General features: G+C 53.9%; 2 protein-coding genes across 4 annotated transcripts; one reads left to right on the top strand and one right to left on the bottom strand.

Moving 5' to 3' along the window:
- Positions 1-2,207: 2,207 nt before the first annotated feature.
- On the top strand, positions 2,208-7,618 carry ARPC1B (actin related protein 2/3 complex subunit 1B). Of its 3 annotated transcripts, none has more exons than XM_052679435.1 (10): positions 2,208-2,349; positions 4,338-4,411; positions 4,942-5,046; positions 5,378-5,600; positions 5,950-6,057; positions 6,149-6,355; positions 6,669-6,744; positions 6,816-7,012; positions 7,087-7,177; positions 7,350-7,618. In XM_052679435.1, exons 2-10 carry the CDS (start codon positions 4,348-4,350, stop codon positions 7,386-7,388), a joined length of 1,110 nt encoding a protein of 369 aa, XP_052535395.1. In that variant the 5' UTR covers positions 2,208-2,349; positions 4,338-4,347; the 3' UTR covers positions 7,389-7,618. The 3 variants fall into 3 exon arrangements, with proteins under 3 accessions (XP_052535395.1, XP_052535394.1, XP_052535393.1); XM_052679434.1 differs by having other exon boundaries at positions 4,305-4,411; XM_052679433.1 differs by lacking the exon at positions 2,208-2,349 and adding an exon at positions 3,694-3,839 and having other exon boundaries at positions 4,305-4,411.
- A 1,367-nt stretch (positions 7,619-8,985) lies between these two features.
- On the bottom strand, positions 8,986-16,768 carry PDAP1 (PDGFA associated protein 1). The gene is made up of 6 exons (XM_052679440.1): positions 16,644-16,768; positions 13,395-13,486; positions 11,421-11,525; positions 10,911-11,032; positions 9,991-10,142; positions 8,986-9,297 (listed from the first exon to the last, which is right to left on the bottom strand). Exons 1-6 carry the CDS (start codon positions 16,654-16,656, stop codon positions 9,239-9,241), a joined length of 543 nt encoding a protein of 180 aa, XP_052535400.1. The 5' UTR covers positions 16,657-16,768; the 3' UTR covers positions 8,986-9,238.
- Positions 16,769-16,804: the final 36 nt, after the last annotated feature.

The raw sequence follows: 16,804 nt of genomic DNA, 5'->3' as shown, positions 1-16,804 counted from the left end.
CTTCGTTCGAGGGCTGATCCTTTGAGGTGGTGATGTTGGAGGAGGAATAGTTCTGTCCTGCTGACTCTGGGTTCTGTCTGCCTGGCAAATTAACCCGAATGCCTTTTCCATTGTAGTGGGTCATAGTTTTAGATGACCAGAATTATCTGTTGGTTGCCTTTTGGGATTTGTACAAAGCCTTTTCACAGCACAGGGTGCAGTGTGGAAGGTGGCGTGTGGGCAGGAAGGCAAAAATCCAGGTCTTGGGGACAGCAAATGAAAAGCAGATCACTTGGTGAGCCTGTGACATTACACAGGTCTGCATGTCGTGTGGGAGCTGAGTGCTCAGCCCATGGAATTCTGTGTGGTGACCAGTGGAGTAACAAAGCACATTAACAGGAGTAACAGCAAACACTGTGCTGCACTGATCCTTTGTCTCCAGGTGAGCCATCTGAAGCGCAGTTCTGAGCCTGGGCAGCGTGCTGAGGCCTTTGCACATAACTCCCTTTATTCATATGCTCTAATTAAGGCTCCCTGTACCACTGCCTGGAGCTTGGTGCAGGCTGTGCTCGGGAGGGGGATTTTCTGGCTCGAGGCATTGCTTTATAAGGTCTGAGACCTTGTCATTTCTGTCGAAAATGCAGAAGTGTGTTAAAAAAAACCAGCAACCCAGTGAGTAAATGTCACCACTTCCTCTGGAACAAGAGTGCTGCATCATCCCCTGCTCACAGCTCAGCTCTGAGAGACTGAGAAGGAAGGGCAGAATGCAGGGCTGGCAACTGTTCCTAAAGCAAACTTTGTGCCTTATGGGGGTGCATCATTTTCAGGTGCAATGTTTGTTGCACGCAGAGCACTTTTTGTCAGTTCCTTTTGCTTTTCTTTCGTCTTCCACCTTTTCCCCTGGCAGCCAAGCATAGCTTTGCAATTTCCTCTCCCTTATAAATGTAGACTAACTGCTTACTCAGCTTGCAGCCCGGTGATTGCTGTGTGCAGTGACTTGGGTGGCACTGGGTTTATCAGCTAGAATGGAGTTAAATGTCTTGTGGATCAAAGTGATGCTGCCAGCCGTGGAGCATTAACAGAGGAGCCTGGCTTTGGCTTTGTTCGTCTCTGCAGACACATTTCTTCTGAAGTTGCTTTTGAAAGTGTGGTGTTTAATAAGAAATATCTACATTCTGAAATACGTGGCACAAACAACATAAAAGGAGGGAGGAAAAAAGCATCTACTGAGAGAGTAGAGACAATGGACCTCTAAATGTCGCCTTGTTCTGCATGAAAGAGCCTGAGAAAGAAAAGGAGCGTTTGCTCCGTGCAGTGACACTGGCATGGGGTGCAACCGCCCTGGGTTCCTGAGAGAGAAACGTGTGCACCAGCAATCAGATCAAAACCAGGCTGGAGATACTGATGTCAAAGAAGGACAGAGCGAGGGGAATATAAACAACCACCACTCAAAGAAAAACGGAGCTCAAATCTGCACCGTGTGCAGGCGGGGGGAGCCGTGCTCCTCCAGCACTGACAGCTGATACCTCCTGTATCGGTGCACTGAGGCTCATCTCCACACTTTCTCAGAGCCCCCGAGCTCTCTGAGAGCAGCAGTGGGTGCAGGAGGATCTTTCCCTGTAAGGAAATGAAGGGAAAGCAGCCAGGGAATTGATCCAGGCCATGAGCTGGGTTGGTCCATCACCCCGGCACTGGGTTCCTTCTCCATGGGCAGCTGAGCCCTGCAGAAACCCACGCAGTGTGCTCAGTGCTTCCAGCAGGCAGAATATGGATACCCACAGGGGCAGCTCCAGCCCTCCTGCAGCAGGGAAACCCGCAGGACCTTATTCTCCATGGGCACGGCTGTGATCAGCACGACGGGTGATGCATCCTGCTGTGCAGACATCTCCCTGCTCGCTGCCTTGAAACCGAAGCCGTCCCGGCGCTTGCCATCAGGAGCTGCGCTTCTGCAGGGAGAGGGATGCAAACCAGATGGCTGCGAAGCAGGAGGAAGAAGGAGGGACGCATGGGGTGAGCGTGGGCTCGGCGGGATGCGAAAGCAGCAGGCGTCCCTGCTCAGCTCCGGGCACAGCGGGGTCCCACGGCCACGGAGGCGGCGCTGCCCCACGGATGGGCCCCTCTTTGCTGGTGCTTCCCGGTGCTGGGAGGCCTGCTGCCTGCAGCACGCGAGGGCAGGGCGGCTGCCGAGCTGCTCTGCGCTCCCCCAACGCCCACGTAAGGAAGTGGTTGCATTTCTCAGAGAGGAAAAGGGAAGTGGAGCTGCCTCGGCGGGGCAGCCAGCAACTCTCAGCGCTCACTGTGCTCTGCCCGGGCTTGGCTGTTCGTGTCGACTGCCCAGAGTCCACGAACTGCCCTGCCCTGCTCTGCCAGGTAAGGGGTGGGAGAGCGGGCTGTGGGGCATTCAGCTCCCCGCTGCCAAAAGCTGGGAAGGGGCAAAAGCCTGTTGGGATGGGGTTTGGGATGGAGGTGGGCTCACCGCTTTGTTGCTGTGTTTGGGGTCCTTATTTCCACGCCTGGGTGTTACTCTGGTGGCCCTGAGGCTGAAGAGCTGCAGGCAATGCCCAGGGCTGTGGTGCCACGGAGCTGGAGCTGTGGGCCGTCTCCTCGGGGCACTGCTCTGTATGAGGAAGAGGTCAGGGCTGCCCCGTGCTCTTAGGGGTGGTGATGGGCCACCCTTCCCAAGGGCCACGCTGGCTCTAGGTGCACCTGCACCAACACAGGGGTGCAGTGGGGATGGTGTCCCCTGCGGCAGGCTGGTGACAGCCTGCAGCACCACGGGGAGCAGGAGGGCACGCCGGGCTCTGAGCTTTAGCCACAGCGGTGGATGGAGGCTTTGGGGTGACAGAGATGTCCCGGGGGGGTCTCAGCTCTGATGGCTGCACAGAAGGCACAGCACAAGTGAACCCAGTGCTGCTCCGCTCGGCCCCCGCCTGGGTTTGGTTATCTGGGTTCAGTTATCTGGGTTTGGTTATTCCCTCTGAGCTCCCATGGCTCTGAGCTCAGGGCTGGGGGGGGAGATAAGCGAGCAGCCCCGGCCCCACTCCCACCTACTTCTCCCAAACCCCTCTCCCTTCTTTCAGACCCTCGGCACAGGGCCAGGGGCTGAGCGGTGCCTCGGTGCCCTCCCTGCAGCGCTGTGCCCGGGGCAGCAGCAGCGTGAGGGCTGCAGGCAGACGGAACGGAGCACGCAGTGCTGACCGCTCCCAAAGCAGCCAAAAAAGTTCTTTTTTTTTGGTGTTGTTTGTACCGAACGCTTCCGCTCCCGCTTTGACGGCTGCGACAGAGCCCTTCCCCCCGGGGTGGCGGTGAGCACCGAGCGTGGGGAGGGAAAGCAAACAGCTCCCAGCTCCCAGCCCGACCCCAAAAAGCACCGCCGCTGCCCCGCGGCGCATTTCGTGGCCCAGAATTGTCTGAGCAGGAGATCGATGCCGCTCACCCCGCTGGCGGTGGCCGCAGCGGTACCCACAGCGCGCACTGTTCCGCTCCACATCTCTGCAGTCCATCCCCGCGCATCGATTTTATCCCGCGCTGCCCAATCGTGGGGTCACAGCATGCTGGGCTTGGAAGGGACCTCAAAGCCCCCCCAACCCCACCCCCGGCCGTGGGCTGCTTGCCCCTCACCGGCTCAGGCTGCCCGGGGCCTTCAATGCACTCCTCCCCCAGCCCCACACTCGCAGGACTGTGCTGGGCACCCGCTCCCTTTCCAGCTCCGCGGTGCCGCCCCGTCCCGCAGCGCTCTGGCAGCAGCAGGGGAAGGGATTACTCATGGATGGGATGGAGGCGTCTCCGCCGCCAGGCTTTGGCTCTTCCTAAATGAGAGCTGGGAAGGAGCGAGCCCTGAGCGCCTCCGGCCCCGCATGGTTTGTAGGGACAGCTGGAGGGAGGGGATGTGCCTTTGGGGGTGCGATGGGTGGTGGTGGCTGCGGGGTCCTGGGACACCCACCCAGGGCCGGGGTGTCGACGTGGGTAGGAAGTCCCTGGAAGCCGTCCCACGGCAGCTTCCTGCATCGGGGTGTTATTGGTGCGCTCACGGCTTCCTCCTGCCTCTCCCTGCCCCAGGGCTGGGGGGGATCAGGGTGGGCACGGATGGTGCTCTTGGGACGTGGCACCCATTGGGATGTGGCACACGGCTGTGGGGTGCTCAGTGTGGGGTGCCTGGCCCTGAGGCAGCACCGTCCCCTCCAACATCTCACCCCAAATCTGAGCTCCTCAGAACTGCCATCAGCTTCACTGGGGCAGGCTCTGAGCTCGGAGCCCCCAGGGATACCAACAAGGGATTTGTGGAGATGGAAAAGGGGTCCTCCATGGGGTTTTTGTCCCCACAGCCACGTGTCCCAACAACGTTCTCATCCTCCCAGCCCGCACACCATGGCCTACCACAGCTTCCTGCTGGAGCCCATCAGCTGCCATGCCTGGAATAAGGACCGGACCCGTAAGTACTGAGCCCCAAACCCCTGTGGTCCTGCCATAGAGCTCAGTTTGGGGCAGTGGGTGTTGCTGTGCAGGTGGGTTTTGGGGTCAGCTTAGGATATGTCCCATTTCCTTGCTCACACCCCCTCAGTCCCACTGCAGGGGGAGGGAGCGGAGCAGAGCCGGTGATTCATGGCTGATGGCATTTCCCGGCCACGTATGGGGGATGTGGGAGAGAACAAAAAGGGCTTTCTGTGATGGGGCCGCTGTGCAGGGCAGGATGGGGCCAGCGGGCGCCAAACACCCACAGCCATCCCAACCCATCCCTCCCAGCAGAGCCCTGGGACTGGGGCACAGGGGATTTGAGCTGTGGGGTTTGGGGGTTTGCCCTTTCTGCCAAGCACCGTTTGCAGCAGAGCCCAGCACGAGGATGGCTCCCTCCTGTGCCCTCGGGACCCTGGGCATGGGAAGGGCTGTGTGTGTGACAGGGATGCATCGAGCCTTGGCTGACCCTGCAAGTGTGGGGTCATCAGAACTGCTTTCACCCCACAGAGATCGCGCTGTGCCCCAATAACCACGAGGTGCACATCTACCGCAAGGACGGGGCCAAGTGGAGCAAGGTGCACGAGCTGAAGGAGCACAACGGGCAGGTGACAGGTGGGTGCCTGGGGATGTAGATGGCTGTGCCCTGAGGTCGGTCCCAACCCCACTCGGTGACACCGGTGGCCTCGGGGCAGGGGTTGTAGGGGAAAGAGCGAGTTGTGTCCAGTGTTCCTGGTCCTAATTCAGTGTGTTGGGAGGCACCCAGGGATGGGATGAGAAGGTTGTAGAAGGGTTGGGACTGATTGGATGGGGGGAGTATAGCAGAGAAGGACTCAGGGGCAGAGGGCAGCCACATCTCCACCTTCAGATGGCCTCCATCCCTTGTGCCCTGTCCCCATCCGCACGGCTTCCCCCACATCACTGCCCACCCCCCTCTGCCTTCCAGGCATTGACTGGGCTCCTGAGAGCAACCGGCTGGTGACGTGCGGGACCGACCGCAATGCCTACGTGTGGACCCTGAAGGGCAACGTCTGGAAACCCACCCTGGTCATCCTGAGGATCAACAGAGCCGCCCGCTGTGTTAAATGGTCCCCCAAGGAGAACAAGTTTGCTGTGGGCAGCGGCTCCCGGCTCATCTCCATCTGCTACTTCGAGCAGGAGAATGACTGGTGAGCGGCCTTGGGGCCACCATTCTGCAGGGGATGGGGATGGATGGAGAGGTGGAGATGGGGGAGAGAGTGGAGGGGGGGTGGATGGATGATGGACTGGAGGTAAAGGTGACACAGGGGAGTCAGAGAGGAGGTGGAAGAAGAGGCAGAGGAGGAGCCTGATGGAGAGGTGGAGAGAGGTGGTGCAGGACCCAACAGCTGGGGCAGCACTGTCCCCATGGCCTGGCTGCTGACACAGGCTGGTAGCCAAGGGCAGTTCGTGGAGGCCCCAACCACTCCCAGACAGCGGTCTGACAGCCTTGCAGCGTGCCTGGGGGCTCTGGGGGTACCGACACTCCTCTCCCTGCAGGTGGGTGTGCAAGCACATCAAGAAGCCCATCCGCTCCACAGTGCTCAGCCTGGACTGGCATCCCAACAACGTGCTGCTGGCCGCCGGCTCCTGCGACTTCAAGTGCCGGTGAGGGAAAAGGGGGAACCCCAGGGGTAACACAGGGCTGCATGGGGCGAGCAGCGATGGAGCTTGCTCCATGGTGTCTCCTCCTTCCCAGGATCTTCTCAGCCTACATCAAGGAGGTGGAGGAGCGGCCCAGCCCCACGCCATGGGGCTCCAAGATGCCCTTTGGGGAGCTGATGTTTGAGTCGAGCAGCAGCTGTGGGTGGGTGCACAGCATCTGCTTCTCAGCCAGCGGCAACCGTGTGGCCTGGGTGAGCCACGACAGCACCCTCTGCCTCGCCGATGCCAACAAGAAGATGGCGTAAGCAGGGCTGGGGCTGCAGGGAGGATTTGGGGGGAACCTGGGAAAGCTTTTGGGACGGGGTGAGCTACGCAGTGATTTGTGGCTGCCCAGGTTTGGGAGGGCAGCTGCTTTTCTGTGGCCTGGACGGTCCCCAAAATGATGCAAGGGTGGAGCTGGGATGGAGCTGGGGCGGGGGTGAAGGGCTGAGTGGAGCTGGGTGCAGGAGGCACAGCCTCTCCTTGCAGCATCACAGCCCCACTCCCACGTCATGAGCTGCGCCGCGCTCAGCAGGGCCTCAGCTCACTGCTCATGCTTTGTCCCTCCCTTTCAGCGTTGCCTCCCTGTGCACTGAGACCCTTCCCCTCCTGGCCGTCACCTTCATCACTGAGAGCAGCCTGGTGGCCGCGGTGAGTTGGGCTGGGCTGAGGGTGGGCACCACACTGGGTGATTCTGAGCAGGACCACCACTTCCCCACCAGGGCCACGACTGCTACCCCATGCTGTTCACCTATGAAGAGGGCCCGGGCACGCTGAGCTTTGGGGGGAAGCTGGACGTCCCCAAGCAGAGCTCCCAGCGCGGCCTCACTGCCCGCGAGCGCTTCCAGAACCTGGATAAGAAGGCGAGCTCCGACACGGCCAACGCTGCGCTGGATACAGTGCACAAGAACAGCATCAGGTGCTAACAGGGTGTCCGGGGGACATGGGGGGGTCTGGGGCTGCAGTCTGACCTCCCACCCCTGTGCTCCACAGCCAGATCTCCGTGCTGGCAGGGGGCAAAGCCAACTGCTCACAGTTCTGCACCACGGGGATGGACGGCGGCATGAGCATCTGGGATGTCAAGGTGAGGCCCTCCCGAGCCCCCCGACCACATCAGTCCCTCCTTAGCCCCAGCTCAGTGTAATCAATGCCCAGAACGATGCTCATCCTGCCCTGGGGTCCCCCAGTCTGGGGTCTGCACTGCTCTGCTCACCTTAGGAAGTAAAAAAGCAGTCGGTGAACAATTTCTGTTTCAGAGCCTGGAGTCGGCGCTGAAGGATCTCAGGATCAAATGAAGGACACAGCCAGGAGGTCCCGGCTGCAGCTGCCCCTGCTCTGCTGCTCCACTGCTGCACCCCTTTGCCCCACGCTCCCGGCTGCCAGCCAGCCCCGGGCTGTTCTGACACAGAGATAAAGGTGGCTGTTTTTTGGTTCCTTTTTTACTGTTTTTGTTACCATCCTAACCGATGCTGGTCATACATCGCTTTATGAACTCAATAATAAAGTAGAGATTTTCCCATGTAAACTCAGTATTTTTCTTCTTTTTCTTTTTTTTTTTTTTTAAAGCATTTTAATGTGAACACGTGTGATTACAGCATGTTGGCAGGGTTTAATTGCATGGGCTCAGGTTAACACAGCTCCTGGCAGCGCTCCTCCATGTGAAGCAGCCCTTGCACTGACCACAGCCCCAGGAGGGATCCTTGCTGGCAGCACTGGGATGATGACTTTCGAGTCACCCCGTGATTCTGAGCTCTAGTCCATTCTCCCATAGTGGAGCTGCATTCTAGGAAATCCAGGAAGAGATGCTGACGTTTGACCCACCAGCGCACCTGAACCAGCCCCCCTCTCTCCCTTCCTCCCATGCGTGGCCCCAGCCACCTCCTTTTGCTCCAAGGCTCACCCCAAATTTCCACCTGACCCTCTGGCTCCACCTCAGTTCTTGATAAAGCTGAGAATTGCTGGGGTCCCACCACAAGGCACCAGATTGCAGCACCTCCTGCCAGCCCCACGCTGTGGCACAGCCCAGCTGACCGGGCAGCAGCACAGCGATGGCTTTCTGACACACTGAGCTCAACAGCAGCCTGAAGGTAACCTTTTTCTCCTCTCTGCTAACCAGATTGTGCAAGATGTCCATCAGAGAACAGCAAGAAAGCTTTTTGCCTTCGGGCTGCAGCTGCTGTTAGGGCTCCTGAACCCTGAGCCAAACCCAACATCGTAAACAGCAGAGAGAAGCAGCAAGGCAGCAGACACAAAAATCACTGCGACACCACACTGCTGCTGCACTGCGTGTTCCAGCAGTTCACTTACACGAGGCAATTCTTAATTTACATTTTAATCAGCCAAATATACAAGTTCTGTTGTTTTTCCTTTTTTTTTTCTTTCATTAACTTCATCAAGGTGGGTTTGTTTTTTTTCCATCTGGGTCTGATATATTTCATGATATATTTTTGTCTTCCTTTAAACAAAGGATAACGTGGTTAAAAACTGGCACTATCCCTAATCAGGTGAAGGAAAAAAAAAAAACAATGAAGAGGAGGGAAAAGGGGGAGACTGGCTGTGAGAAAGGAGGGGTGAAAATGGGAAGGAACAGAACGCTCCAGATGTCCATGAAGTCAGGCTCCCAGATTACACTGCAACAGCCTGCAGTACAAGTTGAAGGGCCGTCTGCCCAAAAGAATCCCACACATACGTTATCCTTTGGGTTTCCATGAGCAAGTCAAAGCTCCCCACCCCGCGTGCCCCACCCCACAATGACCCCACCATCTATTTTCTTGCAATCTAATGTTTGAAGCATCTCCCATCCCACACAGCTCCCTCCCACCCTGCTCCCCCCCCTTCCCCCCCCCAATCCCCCCGGTCTATGAGTTCTTAAACCTAAAAACAGCAAAAACATTCAGGTTTTCAAACTGTTACAGAGAATTGCTGTTCAGCACAGTTTTGCACCGAGGATAGCAGCTGCCCCTAACCCCAAATGGAAATTGTGCCAGGATGAAGACAAAACACGTTGTCAGTGTCTCTTGGAGGTGAAGGTGACTTCGATGCCGCAGCACACCCTACGTGGCACCTATGGTATGCAACACGACAGAGGTCCTGGCAGGCACCAGGCACGGTTCCCTGGCGTTTCCTCCTCTTGCATGTCCTGTGCTTACTTGTTAAGGGACAGTGACTGCAGTCTTTTACCTGCCATGGCCGCTTCATCTTTTGCTGCAGGAGGAAAAGAACAGAGGTGTCATCGTTTCACAGTGCACGACAGGGAGTGCTGGTAGCCTTATAGCTGCAGAGATTGAAATCTTGCTACCTACACCGAAATAACAGAGGAAATAACTCTGACCCTCCCCACTCATCTGTGGTAGGGTCCCTCCAGGCTTCCAGGAGCAGCCCTCCCTACACCTTCCTTATGTTCTGTGCCTCTCTTCAGGCTGCTGCAAATTACCCTGATTCTGCTGCATAAATTTCCCTGTGGAAGTCACTAAGAACACATTCATTAGAGCTCTGTCTCACGTTTATCAGAGCCAAAGAGGAAATCCAGGCAGGGGAAGACTGTTGCAAATTTCCTGTGCAGTTTGTATCCCCAGCAGGCAATGCAGATAAATCACACCCAGCACAAGGAACTCAATAAATCCCCAAATACCAGCAAGCACTGCCTGGGAGGCTGAGCTTGCAGATACAGATGTCAGAGCAGCTCCCTTCTGTCCCTGCCTTCTCCCACTTCAGACATCCTATGGCTTTATAGGAATGAAACAGCCAAGCCTGGCTTTGATGAACAGATCTGCAACGACACTCAGCAACACCATGCAGGAGGTGAGGGATTACAGCACAGATATCAGAAATCGTGCCTTGAGGCAGCACAGCTATTGCAAAAGAGAAGTAAGAGGATGTGATTAATTACTCCCCAACCTTTTCTTTCTTCTTCTTTCTTCCTGGCAGCTTCTTCCCTTTGCTTCCGAATGATGGCTAGTCGGGCAAGATCTGCCTTGGCTTGCTCTGTTTTACCAGCTAGGTGCATTTTCATGTATCTTTCTTTTGCCTTTTGTTTCTCTATTTCCTCTCTGTTTGAGTGAAACACAGCAGTTGTTAGAATATGCAGGGAAGCATGCAGGTGCAGATGTACTCTAAGGGAAGCTTTCTGACTGGGATGGAAGGCGAGTGCAGAGACAGACTGCCTACCAAGGCTGTGGGACCCCACCACCACTTTTCAAGCACAAGTTGTGCCTGCTGTGGTGTTTCATGAGAGATGGAAAGAAGCAGAAGGTTTTGTGCCTTCAGCTACATCAGAGCACTGAGACACAATGAGGTCAAAGGAATTACCCCCAGACTGCACAGCATTATAACATTTTTCCACACCTCGAGGTAATTCTGCTGAGGCCTATCCCAAATAATCCATCTTAAACAACCTATTTAAGACAAGCAACATTACATTTTTCACCCTGAAATTCTCGAGTGCTAAATTAAACTACAAGATCACACTTGGGCTTCTCATCTCATTCACCAGCTCAAACAAAAATCGCGCTGAGACCTCAGGAACCTGGGAGATCAGCACCTGTCAGTGGGGCACCTTCTGCAGCTGGGTGAAAAACGACCCAAGTGTGACCTCAGGTTAATGAATTTTAGTTACATCACATTTTGTGGCATAAAACTTCAGGCAAGAAATGGACTGCATCCACTTCACAGCAACCAATCTCACTCAGCACAAGCGGCTGAGCTGCCTGCCTTCGGGATGGACACAGTGGTGACACAGAACAGGCAGCTTCTCTGTAAGGAGAGGCAGCTGGAGTGGCAGTGAGTCCAGCCTGTCTGCTGCTGCAGGAAAAACTCACCGCTCTCGCCGTGAGAGCTCCTTGGGTCCATCCAGGTCCAGCTGAGTTACTTTTTTGGTTGTCTGAATTACACGGTTGGGATTCTCTATGTCTATCAACCCTTCCACTCCTTTGCGCTTTTGCTAAGATTCAAGAAAAAGAAAGTGGTTAAGAAACTCAAAGAAACCCAGAATTATCTTGCACTGGAACTCACCAGATACACTGCAACACAGCCCAGAAGTAGCATTCAAAGGGCCTTCGCTGCCAAACAGGAACCAAGATTTATGCTGCCAGGTATCTTTAGTCTCTTTTGAAATCATCTCACCTTTGCATTTTACTTACAGAATACACAAATGGTCACTTTCAGAACAAAATGCAGTCAAGAAAGTTTTTCTGGCTTCTAACAATGGCTCTTCCATAAAAGATTTACCACAGATGGCTCTCAAACAGAACTCCAATTCAAGAACATGCATCTACCTCACACCTCAAGAAACCAGACAGTGAAAATGCATTAAGTGTCCTGAGAATCACCTGATAATCTTCGTCATCTTCATCGCTCTCATCTGAATCTAAAGACTTCTTGTCCTTTTTTGGGTCCCCTGTTGCTCCTTCACCTTCTTCTTGCTCCTCTTCTTCCTACAGAATGGCATGAAACAAGATACAACGTGTCAATAGAAAGCCCAAATCCCACTGTGACTTTTAACTGAACCTCAGTTTTGGAGGAGTGGCACAGCTTTGGGAACACTGGTGCTCCAGACGTGGCCCTCCCAACACCAGGGCTGCCTTGCTTGCTCTTGCAGCACGAGATCTGCTTCTCAGCACAGCATCACCTGCCCCAGCAGATCTCTAAACAGCTCTGCTGTTCTCTGTGCACCAGACTGGAAAGTTGTTGGAAGACAGAAGAGGCTCTTTGCTTCCCCCAGATGAAGAATAATTTTGGCCTGGGTTTCCAGTGAACAGCACCTCAAGGACTGGAATCTGCAGGGATGGAGCTCAGAGATGCACTAGATAAAAACTCCAGGGAAGAGCAAATCACCAGCCAGCAGCCAAAAGAGTGTTACCCAAAGAAGGCAGCCTCTTCAGCACGGCTTTTACTAAGCAGAATCTAGGAATTAATTTGTAAATCACTAGAAGATAAGATTAGAAGAACCAACAAGGGTGTGAATGGCTTGCTTTACCATTACCAAATATCCCTCAACAGAGGGACTGCCAAAGCAGATCAACTCCAGGCACAAAGAGGAGTAATTCTGTAAAGTTTTTATAAGCTTCCCCCAATGAAACTGGGCTAGATGTAACCATCGTTGCATGGTATGGATGATCACAAAGAAAACAGCAAGAAACCCTTCTATAAAGCACTGCTCTGAGGGTTTTTTATTTGCAACAAGACAGACACCTCATGGGGGTTCCTGCAGGCAGCTGGTTCTGTTCTGTTCCCAGTTGGCTTTTTTATTAATAGCTTGGAAACAGAGAAGTTAGTGAACTTAAAGTTGTGAATGACACAGTACGAGCAGGAGCTGGAATCATTCTAGAAACAGGGCCAGAATGATAAGTGACTTCTGTAGCTGGAAAGATGGCATGAAACCAAGAGGATGCAATCAGAAAACAAACCAAGAGGAGCTGTGCTTTGGAAGAAGGCATCAAAGTTGGAGTATCTGGCTAAGCAGCAAACCACACAATTAAAACATCCAAGAGGAGCCAGCAATATAGCTCAAAACTGCTTGAAGGACTGATCTTTTTCTGGGATTTGCTCATCAGTGTTTCCTACGTGGGGTATAATTATCCTGCTGCTGTCAGTGCTGTGAGGTTTCAGCTGGAAGAGTGCATTTGGGCTTAGGCAGCACTTTCAGAAAGTCACAGTAAAATAGCAGTGAGTGCCATCATAGCAGAGATAATTTGGCAGCACAAAGAGAGCAAGTTCTGCAAGAAGTAGTCGTGCCTTTTCTAATACCAGTCCAGTAGCTGCAGGGGAGGGAGGACTACGATCCTGTGCTGGGGCACAGAAGTGCACAAAAAAGGAACTCAAGCCAGAAAGTGCTTTTACATCTTCCTACAGGTCAGAGCCACAGGTAAAACCGTGTGTACAGAAAGAAATCAGAGGAACTTGGGTAAGATTAGAAGAGGAGAGCAAACATGGCAATTTCTGTATATGAAAAGAAGTCAACATGTGAGCCTCTTTTCTCCATAGCCAAGCTGCAGAACAGGAATAAAAAAGTGAGCTTACACTGGAGAATGACAAATTACTGAGGGCAAGGATGCCTAGAGCTGCTGTGTGATTGTCTTCCTTACCCTGCAACCTTCACAGCTCTGACTGGATGACCAACCTGGCCTCACTTCTGTGAAGAACTGGGCTGAACCACTCTGTGGGGTCTCCCCAGCCACAGGCATTCAGAATCCATGCTGCAACCACTGAATGATTAAGCTGGCATTTCTCATGAACTGCAAATGAAGCATGCTGCACAAGGCAGGGCTTATAACAGTGAGTACAGAACGAAGGCAAATACGTACCCTTGCCTTTTGTTTTTCTGCTTGGAGCTGTGCATCAATCTCTTCAGGACTTGTGTACTGCCTCGCTCGGCCTTTATGGCCTCCTTTTCTACCTGCACAAACAGAAATAAATAAGGAAAATAAATAGTTTAGTGATAAGTTTTCCTGATGCTTAACTCCTCCTTCAGCACACGCTCCAGCTTTTTGATGCACAGAAGACAAGCCAAAACAGCTGCTCTGACAACGAAACAAAGACACGTGGGACTTGCCTGTCTCAACGAAATACTCCAGGAATTTTGAACCTATTACATAGAGAACAGGGATTACTATTCCACAGGAAGACACTCAGAGAATCGATTCCTTCTTCTCACTCGGGTTGGATTCAGAGGCACTGGAGCCCACCTACACACCACCTCAACTCTGCAAGTTCACCCAGCAGAGTGGCGAGCAGCTCTCAGCCCCAGCCCTGCTCTCAGCCCCAGCCCTGCTCTCAGCCCCAGCCCTGCTCTCAGCCCCAGCCCTGCTCTCAGCCCCAGCCCTGCTCTCTGCATTTCCAACACAGCAGGAATTGCAGCGCGCTCCGTGGCAGCAGCTGTTACAGCCAGCTACCCCAACAAGCTCGTCTCCTCAGCCCCTCCCCTGCACTGAGGCTGTGCCAAGAGAAAATAGGAAGCCAATTGGACAAAAGCTTCGGGAATGATAATGAGAACTGAGGAACTACTAAAAGGAGCCTCCACGTTTTACTGCTTTATAAGGAAAAATGAAAACAAGCTCCAGAAATTGGGAAGAGAGGAGAGCCAGCTCAGCTGGTCAGACTGCCATGCTAAGCTCTGCTTCCAACCCTATCATTGCTTCCTGCAGGTTGCTGCTCCATTTATGTTACAGCTCAAAAAGCTGCTGGTAAAAGCCAGCTGGAGAGCTCAAAGCACAACTGGAGCACGGACCAGCAGAGAACAACCAGCTCAGATGAGGGAGCTCTGTTCCTGCAGGTCCTCATCTGCCAAGCAGCAGGAAAGCCATGTGCTCCCTCCTCTCTCTCCCCACATCACCTGTAAGGGACAAGGAAACCTCAAAGAGGTGCAAAAAGGAGAGCAGGACACACGGGAGAGATCCATCATGGCCACCCTGCTGCTCACAGTCAGCCTGGATGTGTTTGCTGGACTTGGAAGGACAGGACGGATCAGAGCAGACTGCCTTGGCAGGCTTTAGAAATCCAACATTTTCTGACCAGTTCTCCTAATCAGCAAACTCTCACACACTGAGCTTGGTAAAAGCTGAGCCATGGAATAAATTCTCTCCAAACCCTGCTACAAAGCCTTGCAGACATTCCCAGGCGTTTTCCTTCCATGAAATGAGGAAAGGTAGAAAACAGAATTCTCTGTACTGTTTTGGAAGCTCATGGGTGCTCAAACCTTAAATGCAACCAAAGCTCTGCCGCAGCCCAACACCTGTGCTTTCAGCTCCCCTGCTCCCAACCACCCCACGTGGCACCAGCAACACGATGGGGATGAGAGCTGCCAGGAGACATTACATCACTGCCTGGCAAATGACATCACTCTAAAAGCAACAACAGTGAGGTACCTGACACACCAGGCAGCACCACACAAATCCAAACAGACCGAAGCAATGCTGTGCTACAAAGTTAACATACGCCAGGCACCCTCCTTGCTCAGCAGAAAGATTTTACACCAGGCTCAGAATTGAAGAATTGCAGCAGTGTTATTTCTGTGAATGTCCACGCAGTCGAGAAAAGCAGCTGCAGAGAAATTACCTTAAAAACAAACGCTTGAAAAGAAATAAATTGAAGAATCAGCCCCCACTCCAGGCAAGCTGAGCACAGACCCCATGTGTGCCAGTGCAGGTCCGTGCCCACTTTCCCATTTGGAAAACAGGGCTGATGATTCTCATTCTCCCCTGCAAAGTGCATTTGAATACAATCTGCAGATTTCGAATGCAGAACAAATGCCTGATGTCTGAGGCACGTGTGTTGGAATAAATGTCTTCAGCTTCAAACAGCACAGTGAAGGAATTTTAATGGGAGAGAATGGAAAAAAAAAACAGTGAAGGAATTGCATTCATTTTGAAGCAAAGCGTTCAACAAATGAACAAAATAATCAAAAGTAATTCTGTAACAAAATGTATTGCTAGCTACCTAACCCCCCTTATTTTATATTAAATGGACTGCAGAAGTCCACTTCTCTGCCACCAACAATATAATTACAATAACTCCTCCTAATTTTTTGGGTGAGAAAACACAAAGATCCCTCTTTTCCCAAGAAAAGAAAGGTTGGAAAGAATCACCTTGAAACATACAATGAAACAGAGAGCAGAGGGAGCTCAGCTACACGGCATTTACATAAAGTAACCAGGAGTAAAACCCACCACAGCTATTTGCCTTCACAAAAATACAGGAAAGCTTCAGATCCACCTCCTAAAGTCGCGCAAGTGAATACAACACAAAGAGCTTAAAGAAAATATAAACTGGGACGCAGATTTCATGAAACTAAAGCTTGGGAAATGCTAATGAAATAAATTGGCGAAAACTACAGAGAAGATGATGAGGCCGGGCTTACATTCATGAACGTGCCTGGGATTTCATAAACGCTCACACAGGAGCCAATTATGCAGATGGTGCATCTGGAGAAGGTTCTGGGTGGATCCAGCTCAGACCTGACGGTGTCATTCCCTCATTACATCTCCTTAATCACAAGAACAAGTCGGTACCCGCTCCTCGGAGCCACAAGAAAGGAGAGAAAGGAGCGCTCTGAGCCCCCGACGCCGGGCCCAGCCCCGCTGCCTCGTAGAGCTGCTCCTGCCCGGCCGCTGCCGTGAGAGCACCGAGACGGGCGGGCTGCGGAGCCCCAGGGCTCGGCCAGGGCCCCAAAGCTCGGCCAGGCAGCACAGGAGCTGCCTCTGCGTGGCTGCAACGCGGGGAGCTCCGCACAAATCCCTCCTCCATAAAGACCTGAAAGCCGGGCGGGGGAGCGGGACCCTCAGTAAGGTGGGGTGGGAGAGGAGAGACGGCCCCCAAGGCCCGAGCTGGGGGGGGGAAGGACACCTCTATTCCTCCCGGCCATCCGCAGCCGACGCGAGGTGGAACGAGGCCCCTCGAGAGGCAACGAGGGCCGGTTCTGCGCCCCACGAGGTGACGAGGGGCGGGATTCTCCCCCGTGCGATAAGGAGGACCAGAGCCCCGTCCTGAAGCAAGGAAGGTCGCGTTCTCCCCCCGCCCGCTACCGAGCGCCGCGCCGCCCCCCGCCCGGCCCCCACCTCCTTTCGGCATCGCGACGATGGCGGTTGCGGCAGCTGCAGCGAGGCCCCCCCGGCCCCAGCCACGACCCGGAAGCGGAAGCCGCCCCACCCCCCTGCTCTCCGCCCGCCCGGGCCCCGCCACCCGCGAGGCCCCTTCGCAGGGTTGCCCCGCCCCCGCC

Source organism: Tympanuchus pallidicinctus, unplaced genomic scaffold (assembly GCF_026119805.1).
Source record: "Tympanuchus pallidicinctus isolate F22 unplaced genomic scaffold, pur_lepc_1.0 scaffold18, whole genome shotgun sequence".
Lineage (NCBI taxonomy): Eukaryota > Metazoa > Chordata > Aves > Galliformes > Phasianidae > Tympanuchus > Tympanuchus pallidicinctus.
This window is presented reverse-complemented; position numbering and strand designations above follow the sequence as displayed.